This window comes from Pleurodeles waltl, chromosome 3_1, assembly GCF_031143425.1.
Source record: "Pleurodeles waltl isolate 20211129_DDA chromosome 3_1, aPleWal1.hap1.20221129, whole genome shotgun sequence".
Lineage (NCBI taxonomy): Eukaryota > Metazoa > Chordata > Amphibia > Caudata > Salamandridae > Pleurodeles > Pleurodeles waltl.
In genome coordinates, this window is record NC_090440.1 from 398,844,673 (window position 1) to 398,869,245 (window position 24,573).

At 45.3% G+C, this 24,573-nt stretch overlaps 1 protein-coding gene across 8 annotated transcripts in view; it reads right to left on the minus strand.

Annotated features, from left to right (window-relative positions):
• The window catches only part of TP53BP1 (tumor protein p53 binding protein 1), an 848,450-nt gene that overhangs the window by 192,866 nt on the left and 631,011 nt on the right, over positions 1 to 24,573 (minus strand). For all 8 annotated transcript variants that reach the window (XM_069222604.1, XM_069222600.1, XM_069222601.1 and 5 more), the window contains one exon: positions 12,981 to 13,408. In XM_069222604.1, coding sequence (XP_069078705.1) covers positions 12,981 to 13,408 — 428 coding nt within the window. The remainder of the gene's footprint in view (positions 1 to 12,980; positions 13,409 to 24,573) is intronic.

The following is a 24,573-nucleotide window of genomic DNA, read 5'->3' on the forward strand; positions in this document are numbered from 1 at the left end:
CAAATGTGAGATTTACAAGGAGGGAAAACAGTACACCTCTCTGAACAGTGTCTGGGAGGCTGTGGTTGCTGCTGCACGCAATGTTGATGGTGAACAGATCAAAACACTGACAGAATCCATGGATGGCAGGCTTTTGAGTGTCCTTGCAAAGAAAGGTGGCTATATTGGTCACTGATTTGTTTTTGTTTTGTTTTTGAATGTCAAAAATGTATATTTGTGAATGTTGAGATGTTATATTGGTTTCACTGGTAATAATAAATAATTGAAATGGGTATATATTTGTTTTTTGTTAAGTTGCCTAATAATTATGCACAGTAATAGTCACCTGCACACACAGATATCCCCCTAACATAGCTAAAACTAAAAACAAACTAAAAACTACTTCCAAAAATATTCAGCTTTGATATTAATGCGTTTTTTGGGTTCATTGAGAACATGGTTGTTGTTCAATAATAAAATTAATCCTCAAAAATACAACTTGCCTAATAATTCTGCACTCCCTGTATACTTACATATTCCATGGTTTTTGTTTGTGAAAGGCAACCGTTGTAAATGCATAATACAAAATTGTTCTAAAATCTTTTTGTTGTAAAGGTATTTTCGTTATAAAACCTTCATTGTAAAGGATTCTCATTCTATAGCCTTTGTGATAAAGGCTGTTTTCCCAGGTAAATAGCACAAATATCTGCTTACCCTACAAACTTCTACAATGTCTGAAGTCACAGTGAATACTATCATGAAAGAATATCAAACAATTAAACAGTCCATCTGTGCAGTGGAAGATACTAACATCAATACAGTTTCAGAAATACTGCTGATGTGGAATGACATGGTCATTGTCACCTTTACCTCTCTTTAGACTACAACAGAGCACCGACTGTACTGTGTTGAGAGGAAAATGGTGGAATTGATAGTTGGAACCTACAAAGGAAGTTACCATGAGTTGAAAGAGAGGAACTGAAAAAATAATGTCAGACTACATGGTATTCCTGAAAGTTGGCAGAAGATGACATGATCACTTTCATTAGATGGTTCTCACCCTAAACTGTATATTTGAAACTCAAACCCTCATTTGAATACCAGAGGGCCCATCGTACCACCAAATGTCATTAGACAGATCATTGTCTGATTCTCGCGACTTCACCAGGTCCAACAGTTAATGATGATTCCAATGTGTGTTCTTAATGAGAAACACACAATCTCTGTCTCTTAAGATTTTTCTGCAGAAACCAATGTGAAAAGGAAGAACTTTCTTATGCTACAGACCAAGGCTGAAAAAGTGGGTACTATGTTTTGGCCTTCTGGACCTTGCAACCAACCATGTTAATGTACATAGAAGGAAAGACCATGGAATTTACCTACCCGGACACTCTGGAGTTACCTGAATGCCCTGCAATGGACACCACTGGACATTATCGACCAACTCAAATCTCAACAGATCAACCAACATCACAGGAAACACAAAAAGAAGAAAGGGATAGCCTGGAAAATCTGGGGTGAAACTGGATGACAATAGAGTGGCATGGGACTCACAATGGTCAAGAACCTGCTAACCATTCAAGTCCTCATAACACTGTGAGGCTTATGGTGAGGGGGATTGACCCTTTAAGAGGGGAAACATATTGCTAATAACCTCTCAAGGTGGTTGGATTGCAAACTACCTAGAACATACTCCTAGAGTCTTCTAGGGAATCCAACTTTCATCTTGATGAGCCACTAAATTTGCCAAGATTACACCAGGATTGAGGCTTTTACTAAACCTACTAGAGATGCACGATGGCCTTAAATTCTATCCTCACTGAAATCTACACTGTATACATCTTGGGATGCAAATTTTGGACTACCTCAACAGCTCAGTATCTCACTCAGAAAAAGTATGACTGCCTATAACAATTACAATGTTAACCTTTCCTCAATTCTATTCAGTAGTAACAAGATGCTAAGTTCCAGTATTTATCCCACTTTATTTCTTACACTCGAGTAGGAATATGTCTCACCAACAGACTGTTAATAGGATATAGTATCCACTATTTTTCTGCTTACCTTACCATAAGAGAACACATAAAAGAGCACATCCCACCACCAGAAATAATGTATCAGTCATCGCGCAGGCTGGAACGTACCATGCTTGCGTCTAAGCTATCCATGACGACTACACATAACAAAGATCTTTCTATTTTATCTCCTAAAGTAAATGGCCTCATTTATTATTTAGAAAGGAATAAATTACTCATTGCATCATGGAACAGGCACCCCGACAATGCACTAATCCAAGATACCCACCTTTCGCCAGATGAACATGCTAATAAAGAGAGACTAGGTAAGTAGGCTTTATATTGCCAGCAAAACTCATTGCGCAGCTCAAAATGACTCTATGTCAAGCTCAAAACCCTTAAAAAAATAAAAGGGGTAGCTATTCTAGTCAGGAATCACTTCCAGTCTCTATTATGAACAAGGTCTGACCCTTATGGGCACTTCATGCTGTTCAAATTTAAGATAAAAGAGCAGATCATTATTGTGGGCTTGACTTCAATAAGCTCATACTATAGTGGCACATCCCATTGTTTCAATCAAACATGGGGCAAATCCACTGAAGCTTTGGTAAAGGCAGAAAACCCCAGGATGGCTTTAGTCTGTCATTTGTCATCGACAGATAATTTATTAAGGAACTGAGCAATGTTGTGCCGCAAATGCTAGTCAATTATTGATACAAATGCTGAAGTGTTATCAATTTTGATTTTGCTAGATGCTAACATTTTAACTCTCTCATTCAGAGAAAGCATTTTCCTGGCTTTTTTTTTTAAACAAATCCAGCAAAGCTGTATACACATAGTGTAGTGACGATTCTAGACCCTCCTTTGCACAGATGCAGACACTGCTGAATCAGTTTCAACTTCTAAAACGCAGGCAGGTTAGTTGTTTAAGTTTTACATCTTTTTTCCAAGTCTAGAATTGCTTGCTGGATTTTTTTTAATGAACGTGCTATCCTCCCCTATATGCTATTAGTATGTGATTGTTTCGGTGGTCTTTCATGCTTTTTTTAAAGTTAAATATAAAAGAACCCGTTTTTTCCTTTGGTAACACTTACTGGTAGATACTCTGTTTCCTCCTTTTTGATTATTCCTCAGGCATCAGGCTAGGTCTGGAAAATCTTTAGGAGTACCCCTGTGAGTTGGTAGGTGGGGCAGTGCTGCTCCGTTGTTTTACCCCAGAAGTGACATGTGGAGGTGCATGTAAGTGCCACCCATGCACACTGACTTGAGTTGATTTCTAGGCTGTCTGTGCCCCCAGACACAGAGCAGATTGGTTGTAACCAGTGTATAGATTTCTTCACTTGGGACCGATTTAGATAGGTAAAAGAGCTCAGTTCACAGAACAGGGACGATGGCAGGTTTGTGAGGAATCAATGGTTAAACCAGAAACAGCATTACTGAAGGAGCGTAACAAGTTCTTCTGTCAGATACTTCCAACCACAGATTCCTCGCCTTTTGAACAAATACCAAAGCAGTATCCTTCTGATTGGGTGTGGGGGATCTTTCACCTGACTTAGACCAAAAAGTCTTGCAGGACTGAGCTGACAAAGTGCCTTCTCGAAAGACCTGGCTGTCCAGGCCATAGTGTTGTATCAGTGGCAGATTTCATCCTGCCAGGTGGTGTACCACCAGGAAAATCCCCTTGTGTTCCAGCCACTTCAAGAGGCATAGTGCGTCTTTACACAGGGTCCATGACCTTGCCCCACCCTACTCGTTCCAGCACCACATGGGAGCAATGTTGTCTGTTAGCACCTGCATCACTTTCTGTCTGATGATGGCAGAAAGGCTTTGAACACCAGGTGGGCAGCCTGCAACTCCAGGCGGTTGATGTGGAGCCAGGCCTCCCCCAGATACCAGATGTCTCTAATTTCCACCTGTCCCAGATGGCCTCTCTAACCCAGAAGCGATGCAACAGTAGCCACTGTTAGCTCTGGATGGGGGTCTGCCTCTGACCAAATCATGATCCAGCGGCCACCACTGTAGGTTATTTGTAGTATCGTCCAAAATCTGGACATGGTTGGAGATATTCCTCTGATGCTGAGCCCACTGGACATTAGATCCCACTGTAAGCCTGTATATACACCACTTGGTATTTTTGACCAGCAGGATGCAGGAGGCCATCTGTCCCAGTATCCTCAGAGTCACTGTCACTAAGATTCAGGAAAGAGGCTGAAACCTTTGGATAGTAGCCTGAATATCCTGGACTCTTCCTTTCCAGGGAAAGGCATGAAGCTGTACTGTGTCCAGAACAGCTCTGATGAACGTGAGCTTCTGTGAAAGAGCAGCTATGACTTCAGCAGATTGGCAGTGAACCCCCAAATTGAGTTTGCCACAGTCTCGAGGTGGGTGATGACTGCCTGGGATGTGCCCGCCTTCAAAACCCATTCATTAAGGTGGTTAAGACTGAAACCCCTGACATTCGAGAATGCACTGCAACCACCGCCATCACTGTTGTAAACAGCAGAGGGGCACTGGTCAGGCTAAAGGGGAACACAGTAAACTAATAGTCTGAAGGCATGCAGAACAGGGATGTGAAAATAAGCGTCCTGCAGGTCCAATGCTACCATGCAGTTTTCCATTTTGAGGCACTAGAATGCAGCAGAAGTACCAAGCAGAGTCTACATATGATGCTAGTCCCTCTCTAAAGCATCTTTGGCCAAAAGGACCTACACTTCCTGCTCCAAGAGGGACAGATGGCCCTCCTTCAGCCACTGAGGGTGGTGGAAGTGCAGTGAGGTGAAAAGAAATGGAAGAGTGTAGCCCCACTGGACAACTTGTAAAACCTACTTGTCTGCAGTGATGGCTTGCCAACCTGTGAAAAAAGTAATATGTTATTTACCCTGTAAGGATCTGTTTGTGGCATGCAGTGCTGTAGATTCACATGCTTTGCATAATCCTGCTATCTAATGTTGGATCCAGATGTGTGCAAGTTCTTTTTCTTTGACAAAGTCTTTTGAGTCATGAGGTAGAGTTACTCATCCTTCTCGATCATATGGGCACTGACTCCATTGTTGGACTGTTTTCCCACGGGCAGGTGAGACTGGGGGAGTGTAGAGTAAGTGTAAGTAATGAGATGTCCATGTGAAAAAGAGTGAGAAACTGGCCACAGGGTTCCAGGGAGAAGTGCAGGTGCATAGTAATCTACTACACTACATGCCACAAACAGATGCTTACAGGATAAGTAACACATTTCGTTCGAGGCATGTGTGGCTGTAGATACACATGCTATGCATAAACTGTAAAGTAGTCCCCCTCAGAAGCAGTGGCTAACCTGTGGGAATTGCAGTTGTTTGAAAAAGTGTATGCAGCACTGCCTGACCTACACTGGCTTGTTGGCATACTAAAACATCCACACAATAATGTTTTGTGAAAGCATGTGGTGTAGATCATGTAGCTGCTTTACATATATCAGCTATTGAGATGTTTCCTAGAATTGCCATGGATGCTCCTTTATTCCTAACAGAGTGTGCTCTGGAAGGTATAGATAAAGTTAGCACAACTTGTTCGAATACACTTAACTATACTTTATGGGAGGTGAAAAATCAACAAATTGTTTCATTTTTCTTAAAGTTTTAGTTCTACCAATAAAGACCATGAAAGGCCTTCCTACGTCTAATTTGTGACAAGCCCTCTTTGCAACTGAATCTGGTTGTTTTGAAAAAATCTGGTAACTTGATCGATTGATTGAGGTGAAAATGGGAAACCAATTTAGGGAGAAATTTAGGGTTGGTGTGAAGAATCACCTCTGTCCCGGGGCAGTTGTTAGAAAGTTTCTTCCAAAGTTAAAGCCTGGAGCTCACTAACATGTCTAAGTGAGATGATAGTGACCAAAATGCCATTTTCCAAGAAAGGAACTGAAGGGGGCATGTGTGTAGGGATTAACATGGAGGGCCCATACGTTGTGTAACATGACTTTACGATTCCATGCAGGTTGACCATGGTGGAATAACTCTTTTGAGAGCCTCCATGAAGGTTTTGATGACTGGTATTTTGAATAAAGAGACGTGTTGCCTATTCTGTAGATGTGAATGCTAACCCAGCATTTTATAAAGGAAGCAAGAAGCAGACAATGGGGGTCATTATGACTCCGGCAGTCGGTGTATATGTGGCGGTAGTACCGCCAGCAGGCTGGCAGTACATATTGCCACATTATGAATGTACCACACCGACCGCCATGGCAGTAGCAGCCGCCGGGCTGGAGATAATCTTCAATCCGGCGGCTGTTACTGTTCCGCCGGCGGCATTATGACCCTGCCTACCGTCATGGTTATCGTGGTGTTCCTAATGCCACGAAAACCATGGCGGTAGGTCCTACCAGTGACCGGGAATTCCTTGCCTGTCACTGGTAAGAGGCCCACCCCCCTAACACTCCACATACAACCCCCAAACCTCCACCTCCATCTGCGGTCCCCCCTTCCAATCCACCACCCCATGCACGCACACATGCAGGCACACACCACGCATTCACACACTCTTCACACAGGCAAATACACATTCATACACGCATGCATTCATTCATTCACGCACACACATCCAAACACACATGCAGACATGCATTCGCTTTTCCATTCATTCATGCATTCTCACACATGCAAACACATGCACGCAACACTACACACTCACGCACACACTCACACAGTCACACACACACCCCCACACAAACACAACACCTCCCACCTCCCGTGTCGGAAAACTAACTTATCTGAATCCAGGGGGTCTTCCGGCAGGGGACAGGATGGGGCACTGCTACTGCCAGCAGAACACCGCCAGGCCGTATTATTTTTATAATACGGCTGATGGCGGCCTACTGGTGCGGTGCTGCTGGTGGTAGCAGCGCCACCTTAACACCGTCTGCCAGCATGGCCACAGCCGGATTTCCACCCTTCTTGTGGTGGAAATCCGGCTGTGGTCATATTATGGTGGACAGATGTTAGCAGCGGAGGCGGTCTTTTGGCAGCCATCGCCGCAGCGGTAGGTGGTACTTACCGCCGATGTTTTAATGAAGGACAAAGTGTTGTACATTGGCTCTGAAAGGGTCAATGTGTTTTGAACGACAAAAGCAGACGCATCTTTCCTGTTCTGCTGCATAACAAGCTCTAGGGGTAGGTTTACGGGCTTCTTTTACAATGTTCATACATTCTGGTGGCACATTAAAGTAACCAAACTCTATGGCCTCAGGAGGCAAATTGAGAGTTTTGGGATCTGGGTGCCTGATTTCTTCATGGTCTGAGTGAGAAGATCGGGCCTGTTGGGAAGCTTTTCGTGGAGAACTACAGAGAGGTCCAGTCGTGTTGTGAACAGAGGTTGATGAGCCCAGGGGTGAGCTACTAGGATCATTTGCGAGTGATGTTTGCTTGAGCTTCTGAACCACAAATGGAAAGAGTGGGAGAGGAGGAAAAGTGCAGACAAATAGCTCAGACCAACTCATCCATAGTGCATTGCCCTTGGATAGTGGGTGTGGAAACCTGGAGGCAAACTTTGGGCATTTGCATTTTCTGCAGTTGCAAAAAGGTCTATCTGCGGGAACCCCATTTCCCGAAGTATGGGAGGAGGATGTGTGGGTGGAGTTCCCACTAGTGGACTTGTTGCTGCAGTCTGCTGATCAGGTCTGCAAAATCATCCGTATCTGGGAGATATTCTGCTAGCAAATGAATGTTGTGATGTAATGCCCATCTCTAAATGGTCTGTGATAGTTGTGAAAGTTGCAGAGACTGTGTCCCCCTGTTTTTTGTAGACAGTACATGACTGTCATGTTGTCCATCTGGATTAGAACAACCTTGTGAATGAGGTGAGGAAAGAAGGCTTTCAAGGCTAAGTAAACATTTCGAAGCTCAAGGAAGTTGATAAGGAGACTCTGGTGTTTTGTGTCCATATACCTTGTACCATGAGGTCCTTCAGATATGCACCCCAATACGTGAGTGATGCGCCCATTGTTGAGAGTTATGCAGGGAGCAGGGTTGAGAAAAGGCTGCCCCTTCAACTTGATGTTGGTATTCCACCACTGTGGTGAATTATGTAATTAACCCTGTGACTGACATCACTGTTGAGCTAGACATTCCTGTAACAGACGCGTGTGTAGTCGGGCATGGGGTACTATGGCAAAACAAGAGGCCATCATCAATACGAGGCGCATGAGTGCCCTCACTGTTACCTGCTGATTTAGTTGAGGTAATAGTGTCTGAAAAGTATGACCTCTTGCATAACTGGAGTACGCTAGCCCTATCTGTGTGTTTAGAATGGCTCCTAGATATGGCTGTATCTGTACAGGTTGTAGGTGAGACTTGGGAACATTGATTGTGAATCCCAAGCTGTGAAGCAGATCTATTGCAATCTGAGTGTACTGTTGACACTTTTGGAAAGTACTGGCTTTGACAAGCCAGTCGTTCAGGTAGGGAAACATGCAGCTTTTGTCTGTGTAGATGGGTCGCCACCATAACCAGACATTTGGTGACTACCCAAGGTGCAGTAGTCACCCTGAATGGAATGACTTTGAACTGATAGTGTTTTCCACCCACCACAAACATGAGATATTTGCGATGAGCTGGGTGTATTGGTATGTCAATATATGTGTCTTTCAGATCTAGTGTAGTCATACAGTAGCCATGTTAAAGGAGTGAAATCACATCTTGCAAGGTGACCATGTGTAAGTGCTCTGCCAGGATGTATTCTTTCAGTGGTCTTAGATCTAGGATTGGCTGCAAAGAACCATTCTTTTTGGGTATTAGGAAGTATAGGTAGGTCACCCATTGATCATGGTGTTGAAGGGGGATGGGTTCTGTAGCTCCTTTGAGGAGAAGAGCTTGGGCGTCCTGCTTAAGTAATGTTTGATGTTCCAGTTAGAGCCTGTGAGTGCGAGGTGGAATGTTGAGGTGTGGTAGTGAGCTCCAGACAACAACCATGTTGGATAATGTCCAACAACAACTAGTTTGATGTTATTGTTCACCAAGTGGGAAGAAAGTCTTGTATTCGAGCCCCCAACAGATGTTATATGGTCGTGGGGGGGGGGGGGGGAGAGTCATTGTTTAGTGGCGGGTGTTCCATCACGTGGGGAAGCACCCTTGCCTCTACCCTTGGCATTACTGCCTCTGTCTGAGCCTCTAACGTAACCTCTTGGGGAAGAGTGCTGACTTTGGCTGTGTTGGTGCGAGGTGGAGGCCACAGAACAGTTGGCTTTGGAGCCTCCACAAAAACTAGAGCGGCAAAAAGAGCCATGGAGTACATGTCTGGACAGTCCCCACCTATTTCGTGTCTCAGAGCCCTTTTTTAACATTTTCTCTATGGTCAGGCTGACTTGTGGACCGAAGAGATGCTATTTATCAAAGGAGACATTAAGATGACTTTCTTGCACCTTTGGTTTGAAACCAAAAATATCCAGCCATGCGTGGTGTCTAAGTAGGATGCTAGTGTTGATACCTCTGGCTGCTATATTAGCAGCATCTAATACACAGCATATGGAGGTATTTGATACTAGCTTGTCTTGCAAGACAAGCTCTTGTCTCTGCTTTCTATGCTCATATTGGAGATGCTCTATGTCAGGGTTCTGCAAAGTCGGTCCTGGAGAGTCGGGTCCATGCCAGATTTTTAGCATAATCCACATTTAGAAAAATGTAGATTTCTGAAACATCTTTTTTATAAATGTGGATATGCTAAAAACCAGGCATGGACCGACTTTGCAGAACCCTGCTCTATGTCATCCGTGTGTGCATGGTCGTATCGAGCAAGCAGACTTTTGAGTTGGCAATTAGGTGTGGCACAAACCTCTTGCATTGATAGGTTTACTTACTTTATTGGGTAGCTTGTGAATTGCCTCGCTTATGATCAGTTGTAATCACAAGCGAGTCCGGTGGAACTTGTCCTCCAATAAATATCGGATCCAATGGGTAGGGATTTATATTTTTGTTTTTAATCCACCCTAGATGTGATAATTTTTGCTATAACTGGGTCTTTAAAGATATCTTCGGTGTGGTGCAACATGCCCTTTATCATAGGTAAGAATTGGATAGACCTTTTGGTAGCTAAAGTGGTCTTAAAGAGGACATTCTCCTCTTGCGGTTCTTTGTGGAGTTGCAAATCATGAAATGCAGCAGCCCTACCAATTAGTTCTTTATAAGCTGTAGAATCATTAGGAGGGAAGGGAGAGGCTGGGTATACATTTGGGTCCATGTCACCTACATCGTAAGTGTCCCAAAGGTCAGTGTGTGATAGTGTCCCAAAGGTGTCACACCCTGCACCGTGGCCACCTGTATAAGACTGGGGGGATATCCCTGAGGTGAAATATCTAGGTGGATCTCCAAGAGAAGGTGGTGGAGACAATGAAAGGGGTGGTGGTGGCAGTGAAGTTGTGACGATGGGAGGCAATGATGGAGGCGATGGGAGTGGTGGAAGAGACTGGTTAATTTGTCCTATTTCTTCCTTTGTTTTCGGTGGTATTGGAGCGTCCAGAGCTTCCTGGAAGGACAACTGTCTAGAGGAATGGTGGCTGCAGTCTTTGGGAGGATACAGCCAGTATGAGGCTGAATATGTATTTGCTTCTGCTAAGCATCCAATTTCTCCTGCATTTTGTGAAGGATGGGCTGGACTACCTTGCCCAAGTCAGGTTTCAGATCTGGCTTCGGGATTTTCGGGTCCGAACCATGTTTGAGTTTCAGCGCCAAAGTTCCAGTCAGAGTCGATGGGGTAGACATCAGCAGTTGGCTCATCACCAATAGTCGGCTTGTCACTGAGGTGCTCTAGGGCGAAGACTTTGGTTTCAGTTGGTGTTTCGGTGCCAAGCTCGAGGGTGGGGCCTCCGAAACAGTTACTCAACGCTGACCATAGCCAGAGGGCAGTGGTGGACCAATGGCCTTTTAATCTGAGGGAGGGGTGTGTTTTTTTGTGTGTTTGACACAGAGTTGGGGCAGAAGGGGAGCCATACTCACAAACTGTTGAGCTGATGTAACTTCTTGCATTGCCAGGCCAACTCTGAGATCGGAATTGCCCTCTGGGGAGAACGCCTCTTTCTACGCAGCGGATGTCTCAAGATGTCTTCCTCTTCACCAAGACTCTTCACCACTTCTCCTCTGCATTTCGAGACGAGGTGCCCAATGATCTAAAAGTTTTCTTGGAAAAGAAAGATCGACAAGCCTTGCAATCTGCATCCCTGTTTTCCGGGGACAGACGTATGTTACAGACTTGGTGTAAGTCTTCTTGGGGATATTTCACATGACAGCGAGGGCAGAACCTGAAGGGCGTCCACTCCATCACCAGCAGGGCATACTCTGAAGAAGCTGGGGAAGACTGGCAAAGACGGCCCTGAAGGGAAAGGCCCTAACGGGCCTCGGTCTAAGCACATTGACCTGACAATCGGTGTAGCTACTCTTCCATATGCAAAATAAGAAAGTGAGATCAAAAATAATACTGGCATGGTTAAAGCACGAGTCGAAAGGGTACCATCACCATCTGGAAATGGAGCATTAGCACTCAAGTCCAAACTCAACAGCAGAAAGAAAACAATCCAACAACTGAGTCGATGCCCATGCACAGTCTCACTGAGAAGGATGAGTCACCCTAACTAGTGACGCAAAGGACTTCTTCAAAGAAAAACAACCTGCACACATCCGGACCCAACACTCAATGGCAGGAGTATGCAAAGCATGTGTATCAACAGACACACATGCCTCTAATTGTCAGAACCTGCCTCCCACATGGTGGCTGTATGCCTTAAGGGACAGACTAAGGAGGTTTTGTGGCTACAGAAGCTGGAGGGGCAAGTAAACTGTGCTGCCACTGTTGTCCAAGTTGTTTGCAGGTACTGTTGACTTGGCCATGAAAAGACTGTAGGTTGTAGTGGGGTATAGCAGGAAAAGCATGGGGGATGACCTTGTTCGTGGATGTCAGCACCACCGAGCGTTTAGGTGTTGAATGTTGCATTAGGATGGCTGGCTCACCTTCTTTCTTCAGTAGCCAGCCTAGGTGGCGAGATGTCCCCTTCATCATAATGGTTGTTATCAGAGTCCGTGCCAAAAAACACTGTTGATGATCTGGGCCCTTCCTTAAAGCATTGGCAATGTATCAGGATCCAATGCTGCAGCCCAGTGGGATTAGGGCACAACCTCTAGCAAAGTCTTAGTGGAGTCAGCTCCGAATGACAGAATGCTACTGGCTGCACTTCAGTGTTTGACATCAAAGGTGCTGGCATCAATGCTTTTGATGTCTGGCATGGGCTGTGGCGCAAAGACAGAAGTTGGCACTCAAGCCAGTATGGAGCTCGCAAGCGGTCCAGAGTTTTCAGCTGGTGCTGAGGTCGGACACATTTGGGGGTCCTCCTGGTTCTAAATTACACTCCTCGCAGTTCGTTTGGTCCCAAAGTGGTGCCACAGGGAGTCTGCAGAGTGCCAAAAAGATGCAGCATAGCTTCACAGAACTCATGGATTTTCTGCGGCATCACTGAGGGACCCATAAAGTTGGAATCCGGGATAGTCAGAAATAAAAAGGAAAAACATGGGCAGGCAAAATAGTACCAGTATAGGACAATATTAGACATTCTTTATGACTGATCTGAAAGCTTCAACAAATACACATAAAGAAAGCTCAATTAATATAACAGAGAGGACAACACAACAAACGCAAAATTAAAATAAACAGTTGCAGTCTAAGTTTACAGTTTTACTTATAGTAGTATAAAGTGACAATTACTTGATGAGATAGAGTGAGGAAATGAGGCCACATATGGTGGAGAGCATGACGAAGGCATTATGTAGGGCTGACTGAAATCTGGAGTTCGGTGGACCACATGTTTGATGGAAGGCTTGGAGGGAGGAAGCTAGTTTTAATATGAATCAGTTGTAACATTTTCCCAAAATAAAAAACAGATTAAATAAAAAATTAGGAACACTGTCTAGGAAAGGCAATTGATTGGTTTGTTTCATTCATGTTATAAATTGGATGCAGAGCCTTTAGTACTTTTACCTGCACTGAAGTACTCGTCCTCTGACAGCGCAGTCACCTCCGTTTCCAGTGGAATGGGATCACACAGCAAAATGTCTTTGCCCATGACATCACATTCATAGCCATCATCGAAGAGCAATTTGTACTTTCCATCCCCAATATCCTGCGTAATTGTCCCTGAATAAAAATATCCATTTGAGGACCACTTGGCCACGACCCTAAGCCCAACAAAACTGCTTGTAGGTGAAGTGTCGGAAATGTCTGACTGTTTTTCAGAAATTTGCAGCTGTACTTCAGGAGAGTTACTTCGATGTAAAGAAGATGCTCCAGGACCTGAGTGGTCAACAGCTTCTAATGGACAAGTGGAAATGCGTGTATAAGGTTCCTCATCAGGAGAGACTGTAGTGGAGGTATCATCAACACATATCTGTGCTTTTAAGATCATTTCCCTGAAAGAATAAACAAATAGCACATTGACATATGAAATGGTTTTATGGGGACCTTGGCATTTACATTACATGGGAAGAAATACAGGAGATTTATTTAGAGAAACAGAGTAAATGGTGGAGGAAAACAGAGAAAGGGGTAGAACAAAGAAAATGATTTGTGAAAACTGGAGAACTTCGATTAAGCAGGAAGTAAACCAAGCAGTAAAATAATTTTCAATAAACACTGGGAAAAAAATGGAGAAAGCAACGCACAAGTTACTGACTGTAATAGCTACTGTACTACACATTCTTAGGGACCCGATCTCCACAATGAAGGAATGACCTGGCTACAGGAAAGTGTATAAAAGAACATTCATTCCGCAGCTGTAATGCCATCTGTATTTAACCACCGACTCCATCTTGACCACTGACTCCATTTTGTGCTTAGCTTCAGGTGTCTGCCGTCACATCGGTGGCACAGGGTTTTTCCACACCAAGCTAGTTTTCCACATAGAACGTGTTTGCGCTTCTTCCCACCAGCACCAGGTTGCACTGTGCAGGCACGTAACATGGGGGATGTGGGCAGTGGACGTCATAAGACAGTCTCAGCTTGGTAATGTTTTCAATGTTTTTATTACGGAAAAGCATGCTCTTCTGTCTCTGGAACGCGCATTGGGGCAGGGCTCATTCCTTAGCGTGTTTTCGACGCAGACAGAGTACAGCCAGCGCTTGAATTGCATAACTTACTTGAAGGGAGTGGGAGGTTGCCTGCACATTCCTCTTAGATTTGTTTAAGGTATATAAGGTGTGGGAAGCTTGGCACTGAGGCAGAAGGAACTCATTTTGGGGGTAGACGCACTGCCCAAGACAAATCCCATCAGGGAAGGTTCCCCTGCCTCGGCTGTCCAGGGTTTCTCAGCTTGACGTTGGAAAGGATAATGGATTTGATCTCCATGGTGATGCATTTTTATTCTTAATTATCTAGCTTGGCTGTGCACATGTATATGCATATCTATATATTCACCGCATATATTCATTGTTGATGTGTTGCATTTTGTAAGCCTGTAATTGTTTAACTGCAGTGATATTTTGGCATTTACATGTGTTTTACTGCATTCAAGTTAAATGCTCATGTTCATATTGGTGTGTGCTTTTATTTGATATCTAGGAAGTGCCTTAGTAAAGGCATTACTCAAACTAGGAGTGCTGCATTCCTTGGCATAGTTTTCCTCTCAGTTTGAAGCAAAGCAGAACAGCAGCATAACACTCAAAATTGCATTTCAAAACTGCTAACAAGGCTACGAGATGGTTTATATGGTCCCTGTAAGACCATTCTCACAGTGTAAGATGAGCCAACAAATCCTCTGCACACAAGTTTACAAGCAGTGTTTCACAAGAATGACCTTTATTCCTCGGCATTCAACAGCCACATAAACCCACTTATGAACTTGTACCTGTATCACCACCACAACTTTAATTTGTATGTGGTTGTCGGATAATTTTCCTTAGTCACAAGTCACTCTAGCCGAACTGAAATAATATCTAGCTGCTTAGTAAAGCATTAACCTAATTTCATGTCTGGAAGTCTAGCCAATCAGGTGAAGAGCTCAGGGTTCCAACCGTTAGATGTTCAGACATTGGTTGAATTAAACTGACAGACTTGTAAATGGGGGTGAGGGTGGATGTATGCAAATCTATGAAAGGTACCAATTCTGAAGAAAGAAAATCTTACTTACCCTATAAGCATGTGTTTGTGGCGTTGTAGATTCCACACTCTGCATACTTCTGCCATCTAGCTGGACTCGAAAGTTTGCAAGTTGTTTTCTTCCAAAAAGCTTTCGACTCAAAAGATAAGCTGTGTAAATAATTGTTAGTACCAGTTTGCTGATTCCTAATATAGGACCTTGATGCAACAAAGAGACAACTCTGCAGATCGGGGTCAGTAAGAAATCTGCAGAAGCAAGCAGCAGAAAGAGCATTACCAAAGGTAAGCAATTTTTCTTCTGATGCACATTTCTAAACACAGATTCCTCACCTAAGAATGGATACCAAAACAAAAGCTTCCCTAGTGCAGGGTCTGTGGCGTGAATGAAAAAATGTTGTAGGACCAAGTTGTCAACTAATGTTTACGGCGCAGTTTGGCAGATGTCAAGGGCAGGCAGTCTGCAAAGCAACATCGTAGCAGCCTTAGCCCTGGAGTAAAGGGCTCTAAGACCTTCAGACAGCTGCTTCTTAGACGACGCACTGCAGATCTTAATGCAGAGGCTTACCTATCTCAACTGGGTCTCCTCTGCAAAGCCTTCCCTTTCTTCGGTCCAGAGAATTCCACAAGGTGTTCCTTGGTAAAATCAATATAAAAGCTTCAAGGCCTTTTGGGATCTAGCTGATTAGGATGCCTCTCCTTTCGAGGGATGAGTGAAAGGTGTGGCAGTCCGCCTTGCTTGTTGCAGTATCACAGGCCAGTAGCGCTGTCTGTGAGAACCTGCATCAGCCTCCCCTTGAGGGACAGAAGGAAGGACTTCAGAGCTAGACCAATAGCCCTACATTCCAAAATGATATGGGATCAGGTTTCTAGTAGAGACCTATTTGTCTGATCGCCACCACCTGAGCCTAGCAGAGACGCACCCATCGCCATAGAAGCTCTGGATGGGGGAGGAAAAGGGGCATGCCACTGAACCAATGGCATTAAAGCAGCCACCGCTGCTGTCTCCTCAAATCTCAGGATGACATCTGTCAGATTTCCCTGATGATGGGCCAACTAGAACTTCAGATTCCATTGGAGAGCCCGCATGTGCCACCTGGTGTACTCAACAATTACGTTGCAGCAGACTAACAGGCCAAGAATCCTCACAGCTGCTCTCACCAAGATCTAGGACAGAGGCAGAAATATTGGGATCTTACCACTAATGTCCTGGACTCGTCATGATAAAAAGAACTGCACTCTATCCAGGATAGCTCGAATTAATGGGAGTTCATGCAAAAGAGTCAGGTGAGATTTAGGGTTTTTGATAGAGAACCCCAATGATGTCAGGAGACTCGCCATCAGGTGGTCTACGACTGACTGTGGTGAACCAGTCTTCAACTGCCACTCATTAAGATAGGGGAAAACTGATACACCTGACTTCCAAATGTGGGCAGCGGTCACTACCATCACTTTCTTGAACACCTGAAGGGCAGTTGGTGAGGGGCGAAGTGAAAATGGTCTGTGGGACTAAAGGATATGCATATAATGTATGCTCTGCAGGTGCAAGGAGACCATTCAATACTCCGGGTCTAGAGTATAGAGGCATTCAGAGGTTGAATGTCCAAACTAGGCCACAGACCCCCATGCTTCTTCGCCACAAGGAAACAATCCATCTCCTCTTTCCAAGGACGGAATCCTCTCAATAAGACTTTGTGAGAGGAACACTGGCACCCTCTTGTAACAGAATGCACAGGTGCACCTCTAAAATTCACCCTGATGTGAGGGGCAAAAAGAATGGAAAGGGCATACCCAGGTTGAACAATTTGTAGGACCCATCTGTCAGACGTGATGGATCGCCACCTGGGAGTAAGTGCTGAATCCTGTCCCCCACAAGATGGGTAAGCACCACTAAGCACCACTAAGGGCACACTAAAGCGGGTTAGTGACTGTTGCCACAGGGAACTAAGAGGACTGAAGCCCCTATTCATCTGCACACTGATTGCCAGACCATGTCCACAGCCTCAATAGGACCTTGGTGACAGTTGTATTGGTTGGGGAGACTCTCAATGCCTTCAGCCCAACCATCTGAAATAGCCTCTGAACTTTTTCAACTGATGTGCAAATTGCTTGTCAGAGGTGAACAGACCCAGGGAGCTTGCAGTGGCTATACTTTTTTAAAACACTTCAATAACAATCAGCTTTTTCACAAAAATGCATAAGCCATCAAAGGGCATATTGATGACAATGGCTTGTAAATCTCCAGAAAATCCTGTGGAATGCATCCACAGTGGTTGGTAAAGCACAACACTGGTGCCAATCGCCCTTCCCAAGCAATCAGTAGTATCTAGGCCAGCAAAAGGAACAAGTCATTTCACTTCGGTAATGCTCTCTTTGGTGGATACCCTATCTAACAGTAGATTGCTCAACTTATGAATTTTCTGAGCCACCAGACTGGATCAGTAAAACTTAAAAGCAATGCTCCTGTGCACTGGTAGGTGTTTCTGTGAGATGCTGCGCTGACACTGTTCCAATCCAAGAGTGACGAGCGGAGCCACATATAAGCCCTACTTATGTGCAGTTTCTTTCACAATGTCTTCTGCACTCTAAAACGCAGAGTCCATTGAGAAATTGAACAAACCAGAGTGCAGAGCGCTAGGTTGGGATCTTATGAGATGGTCGAAGACATACCACAGAATGGGGAGGTGGAAGGGTAGCAAGGAATCTCTGGTTAGATAGAGTACCCACCAGAAAAAGTATAAGAAGAAGGTAAGTTTCTTGTTGTTCTTAGGCATACTTCTTACCACAGATTTCTCAACTTCTGTGAAAGCAGCCTTGTTCCCGATGTAGTGGGTTTTTAAGGTTTCTGGGCTGCTTCTTAGCGAGTGCTTAGCAAATCGTAATGCAGTAGACTGCTTTTGCACTGCCTTGCCATTTTTTGTTCCAGAAAACATCTCAAAGAGCTGATCGTCCACCCAATGTTCTCTGGTGCGATTGATGCAAAAACTGTGTGATCCCTTGGAATCTAAATTAAGTCTTGCTTCCTCTCTTAAGGGAAGAGGCATAGCAAAGATGGTTGGCAGTATGATGGCATGTCCAACAGGAAAACACATTACCACCTTCAGTAGTAACACAGCGTGAGTCCTCAAAAGGCAATTTGTTCAGAAAAGTGGTTGTGTAGGGAGGCTTGACCAAAAGAGCCTGAAGTTCACTCTCCTGGCGTGAAGGTGTTATCGTAGCCAGGAAGACTGTCTGGTCTGGCAGTTCGGGCTGGACTGTTCCCCTGGGGAACAGGGTCAAGACTGATTTACATATGGCTGGGTCCAAACTGGAATGGCAAGTTGATCAAAAAACTGATGGATTAAACCCAGATCTGTGACTGAGGTGAATATTTGATTTGTTCTGCATTCTGTCCATCAACTGTTCATTTTGCATTTGTCACCCCAAGTGGGAAGGGTATGCCCAGACGTGGGTCCCGTGCTCACTACGCCACCAGATTCAAGCTTGCCTGACTGAAGAGGGATGATACCCTAAAACCGGTCCCAGCCCGATGCCAGTTCGGGCTGGACTGTTCCCGTGGGGAACAGGGACAAGACTGATTTGCATATGGCTGGGTCCAAACTGGAATAGCATGGTGAGCAACAAAACTGATGGATTAAACCCAGATCTGTGACTGGGGGAGAATGTTTGATTTGTTCTACATTCCGTCCATTAACTGGTCTTTTTCCAATGAAGGGGCGTCTCTGCGAAAGAGTTAGCTGTGACTTCGGCTGGTTGTTTGACAACCTCAATTATGTCAAGAGGTTTGCTGTCGTAAGGAGGTAATCCATGACTAAATGTACAGAGTCCACCTTCATCAGCCAGTTGCCGAGGTAAAATAAAACTGATACCGTCGACCTCCGAACATGAGCAGGGACACTGCCATCACCTTTGTAAACACCCAAAGTGCACTGGTGGGTCCCAAAAGGAACAAAGCATACTGAAAGTGTGTGTGGCCCACCTTGAACCACAAGTCTTTGAATCTGCAGGACAGGGATATGAAACTAAGCATTCTGCATGTTCAACACTACCCTCTAGTCTCTAGGATACAAGACAGAGGGAGCCTTGGCCATGGTGAGCATTTGCACAACAAGGTGCTGAGAGGATGCAGATCTAGGATAGGAAGGAGGCCTCCATTCTTGTTCTATATACGAAAGTAGCATGTATAGCACCCAGTCCCTTCTTCTGAGGCCACAACCTCTTTAAATCCTCTTTGGTCGTAAGTGTCTGAACTTCCTGGCATAAAAAGGACATTTGTTCCTCTGAGAAGTGGTCGTATATAGGTGGCAGGTGTGGTGGGTCATAAGGAATGGCAGGATGTAACCCTGTTAGACAATCTGCTGGACCCATTTGTCAGATATGTGTTGCGGTCCCCGTAGAAAGTGAATGATTATGGTCCCTAAAGGGTGGCTATGCGCTGCTAAAGGTGCACTTAAGGAGGTTGGAGATTTGCCAGGAGTGGTGGGGGTTGAGAGGAATTGGGATGAGTGCTGCCCCGGGTGGCCAGGTCGTTGTCTGTTAGGCCCATGGACCCGATCTCAAACGGGCTCGGAGGCCTGTTGTGCAGGTGTGGGGACCTAAATCCGCAAATACTCCAAGTACCTGGCATAGCCCTCAAAAGTTTGAAATTGTTGTGAAAATCGCCTGATGGGAGCTGAAAGGCCCAAGGAGGATGCCATGGATTGACTCTCCTTAAAAAACACGCTCCCGGGCCAAATCTGTCTTCTCATGAAACAGGTGGATGTAGCTGAAAGACAAGTCCATCAAAGACGCCTGGACATCTCCTGAGTAGCCAGTGGACCTAATTCAGAACCGATGTCGATGTACCAAGCTGGTTGCTGTAGCCCTACCCAGGAAGTCACAAACATCTTCAATGGTTTGATCTGAAGAAACTTATAACTCATAAGTCCTCTGGGACTGCAGGTAAGATCTCACCCACCATGTCCCACTGACTGACCTTAAGGAGAGGTTGGCTGAGGAGGACATACGCTTTCCAAATAGGTATACTAGTTCTGACTCCATGTCAGGGCTGGGACATGAAAAGCATTAGGGTTCGCTTTACTGGTGGACAACTGTACCAACAGATGTTCAGGTGTTGGATGCTGTAGTAGGAAGTTCAGGTCTTCTGGAAAGGTCTATGGCTGTTGGTTGACTGGAGGACCAGATCATGGTTTAAGTGCCTAACAGAAAGTCAGGGAAAGCTTCACTGAAGGGTAAAAGCGACTCGTTGGTGCCTGACCAGGCTGTAGGAACTCTGTTTTTAGATTTGTTTTTACCTCAGTTGTAGGGATGCAGAGGTCAATGACCTCAGCACCCTTACTTGAACATTGTACGAAGTACCTTCCACTGTTAGCCTAGGGGGAGGGAAGGGGATGTTATTGAGCCCCTTATCTGCTAAGGTGTCCTGCTCACTGGCATCCTGCTGGTCCACTTACCAGTTATCACCATCATAGGGTGAGGCAAATTCATCCCTATCCCCACCATTTTTCTCCCCATAAGGCTAGCTCTGGTCAGAGTACGAGCCAAAAAGTTGGTGTAATGTCTGTGCGTGTCTGTGCAGCAGTGGGATCTTGTCAGAGTCCTATGTAATCATTAGAGAATGTCGCACATCAAGCTGTGGATGTGGTCTCAGTTGAGACAACGCTACCACTGAGCCAGACACCACAGTGGGTTGTGGGTTGTTGTCCAGCGCCAATGGAGTCGGTGCCGGTGTTGACCCTCAAGGGATTTCAGCGCCGGTACAGATGTCAGCATGGAACCCAAAGCAGATTGAAGGGGCCCAGACACTTACCCAACTGGGAGACTGTTGCACCTGGCCCTTTTTGTAGGGTCATCCCCAATCTTTTTGCCTCCTTCCTCCTAATTTTTCTGACTAGTTTTTTGTTGGCTTTAGGACTCGGGGCACTTTACCACTGCTAACCAGTGCTAAAGTGCATTTGCTCTCTGTGTAAATTGTATTGTGGATTTGTTTATCCATAATTGACATATTTGATTTTCTAGTACGTCCCTAGTAAAGTGCACCAGAGGTGCCCAGGGCCTGTAAATCAAATGCTACTAGTGGACCTGCAGCACTGGTTGTGCCACCCGCATTAGTAGCCATGTAAACATGTGCTCAGACCTGCCACTGTAGTGTGTGTGCAGTTTTAAATTGCCAATTAGACTTGGCAATTGTACCCATTTGCCAGGTCTAAATCTTCCCTTTTACTACATGTCAGGCACCCCTAAGGTAGCCCCCTACGTAGCCCCATGGGCAGGGTGCAGTGTATGTTTAAGGTAGGAAATATACTAGTGTGTTTCATATGTCTTAACAGTGCAATACTGCCAAATTCAGTTTTCACTGTGTAAGGCCGATCTCTCTCATAGGTTAACATGGGGGCTGCCTTTAAATATCCTTTAAGAGGAGATTCCCTTTGAGAGCAGATACAAATCTGGAGTTTAGGGTCTCTGGACTCAAATTTAAAATTAATATTTTAGTAAAGTTGTTTTTTCAAATGTCTGTTTGAAAAATGGCACTTTTAGAAAGTAGGCATTTTCTTGCTTAAACAATTCTGTATTTGTGCATTGTCTGTCTGTATCAGTTTGACAGTTGGGCTGTTTTCCACTTCTCTCTAGACAGTGACACAAAGGGGGTGGGGGTGTAGCCTGCATAGCCTGATGAGCCATCTGAGATAGAGAGGAGGGAGGAGTGGTCACTCACACCTGAAAGGACTCTGCCTTCCCTTACAAAATGCAGTCTCCAACTTCCTGGTGTGTGTCTGGGGCCTGGCCTGGACAAGGAAGGATCTTGCAAACACTTGAGACTTTGCTTTGAAGTTTGCCAACTTCAAAGGCAGAAAGGGGTATAAGAAGAAGACCCAAAACCCCAGACTTTTAGACTCTTTCTGGATTCAAGAGGAACCTCTGTCCAGGAGAAGTGCTGAAGGAGGAGTACTGTCCCTTTGTTGTCTTGTTGTGCTGGACTAGCCTGCAGTTGCTGCTTCTGCTTGAAAAGAGTGCAAAGTGTGAACTTTGCTGTGTGTCCTGCTTGTGAAAGTTTTCCAAGGGCTTGAAGTAGAGCTTGCCTCCTGTTCGAAGTCTCAGGGGCACCAAGTACTTCAGTTTCCTCGACCTGCAGCACTGGGAACTGTGTCTTTTGTGCTGTTCAAGAGGTGGAACGCCAACGACATCGCTGGCCTGCATCATGACCTGCTGATGCCGAATGAAGCCGCACTGCCCAACTTCGCAACGCGACCCTGGTCTCACTGACGTCATCATCAGATGACTTCACTGAGTCGCTGCTCGCACCGCGACCTGTGGGCCCACTCTCCAGCATCGCCTGCTCACACCGCAGCCTGGGATCCCCGACACTGGCGCTCCTGCTGACACTGGCGCCGCTGCCTGCACCGTGGACACCGCTTGTGAGGTACACGGAGCACCGTCCCGTCCCGCACCGCTGGTTCGGGCCTACCGACACACTTCAGCAACGATGACGACATTGCCTGCACCATGACCTGGTGACACTGCATGGTGCATCACCTCGCTTCACACCGCAGCCCTGGTCTCACCAACGCCACTGGACGCCGTCACTGAGCCCCTGCCTGCACGTGACCTGTGGGCACCGCACGTTGAATAGTCCCACTTCGCACTGCAGCCCTGACGCCATCAATGCCAGCACTCCCGACTTCATCAGCTCGGAGTTCGATCTGCAACGCATGTGACTTCAAGCGCCAGACAACCCCCCACCGAATCTGGAACCAACACAGCAACGCCGCTCTCTGGAGCTCACTGCGAGGATCACAGCACCCTGAAATTCCAAAGGTACTGATTGCGGGTCTCCCTGACACCGTAGCTGACCAGCGATGCCGTGGCCGGCCTGAACTGCTGGTTTTGTTGATCCCGACTCCGTGATAGCCCCAGGTGGAGCTATCGACTTCATGGAACTGTATTTTTGTGTAAATCTTGCAAAATTCATATCTTTAGCACTGGATTGTTATCGTTTTGGTCTTGTTCTACACAGATAAATATTGGTTATTTTTCTAAAACTGGTGTGGTGTCCTTTTGTAGTGTTTTCAATTATTACTGTGTGTTATGTGCAAATGCTTTACACATTGCTTCTGAGATATGCCTGACTGCTCGTGTCAAGCGACCAAGGGGGTGAGCAGGGGTTATCTGAGCGAGTATCTCCCTTATCCTGACTAGAGTGAGGGTCCCTACTTGGACAGGGTGCAAACCTCCTGCCAACTAGAGACCCCATTTCTAACAGAGACCCTGTAGATCCCTGGGGTCAGATGGTGTGCCAAAGATTTGCAGCAAGGCATCTTGAAGGGGCTCACCCTGCTGCAACATTGCTTATGGGCCTGGAAATTCTAGGTGATCAGGACAAGGGATGGAAACAGCTCCTCACTGGAATGGGAATGGAACCAGAAGGTACAGTGACACCCTTGTGCCGTCTCTGGAAAAGGACAGTGGCAGGAAGGTGATGGGTCCCATTTGGAATTCTTATGTTCCTTCTTCGACTTACCTGAAGACTTACTTCAACAGCAAACAAGATATGCCCCAGGAATTAATCCAGGTGCAATCCTCGCTTTCATCCTCAATCTGGAGTGGGACCGGCACAAAGCCTTCCAGAGTTTCATTACATAGAGCATCCCCGATGCTCTTGGGCAGCTTTAGGATTTAACTGGGCACAGTTGTTGCAGGCTTGGAGTCATGCAAAGAACTGAAGTACCAGAGGAACACCTTATAGGGATCTGTCAGAGATATCTCCTTACAACAGTTTCTACGAGGCTTGATACCTTTGGGTTTAGGAAGTGACATTCCTTTCACACTGGAATTTTTTTAGCGGAAAATGACTTCACAGAGCAAAGAAGGAAGGAGCTGAGTTCCACATCTGAAGGTATGGAAAGAAATCAAGTGATGTCAGCAAGCATGGTTGGTGTGTATATGCGGCTCAGTTCATCACTTCCACAGCAGAAAGGCATTGATGCAAAGGTCACAAGGACCGCCAGCAAGATCGCGCTGACCATGTCCTGCAGAGCATTTGTCTAGGAACCCAATAAAGAAACAGCATTTATCGATCTTAATGCCAAGCAGTGCTTAGCAAACAGTTCCAGAAATATTGATACTCCATTTCTTTGTTGGTTCTCCCAGGGATACATAATAACAAACTCATAAATTGAAATAATAAATATTACTCAATTTCTCAAAGTGTTCTGGAATAGATGTAATATTCCTTGAATTGGTCTCTTTACTTAAGTGTCACAAATGGCTTGATAACCGGCTCTGTGTAGCATTAATTCTTTTAGACAGGCGTCAAATTTGAGAAATATTTATAATTTCTGTTTACAGTCTGATGTTTTCCTGTGAGAACTAACAAAGAAATAGAGTATCAATATTTCTGGAATTGTTTGCTAATATAGAAAAGGTTAATGTATTGGCACTGATGAAGCAACTCTGTTGCCATGAAACACATGTTTGCCAGTTCCTG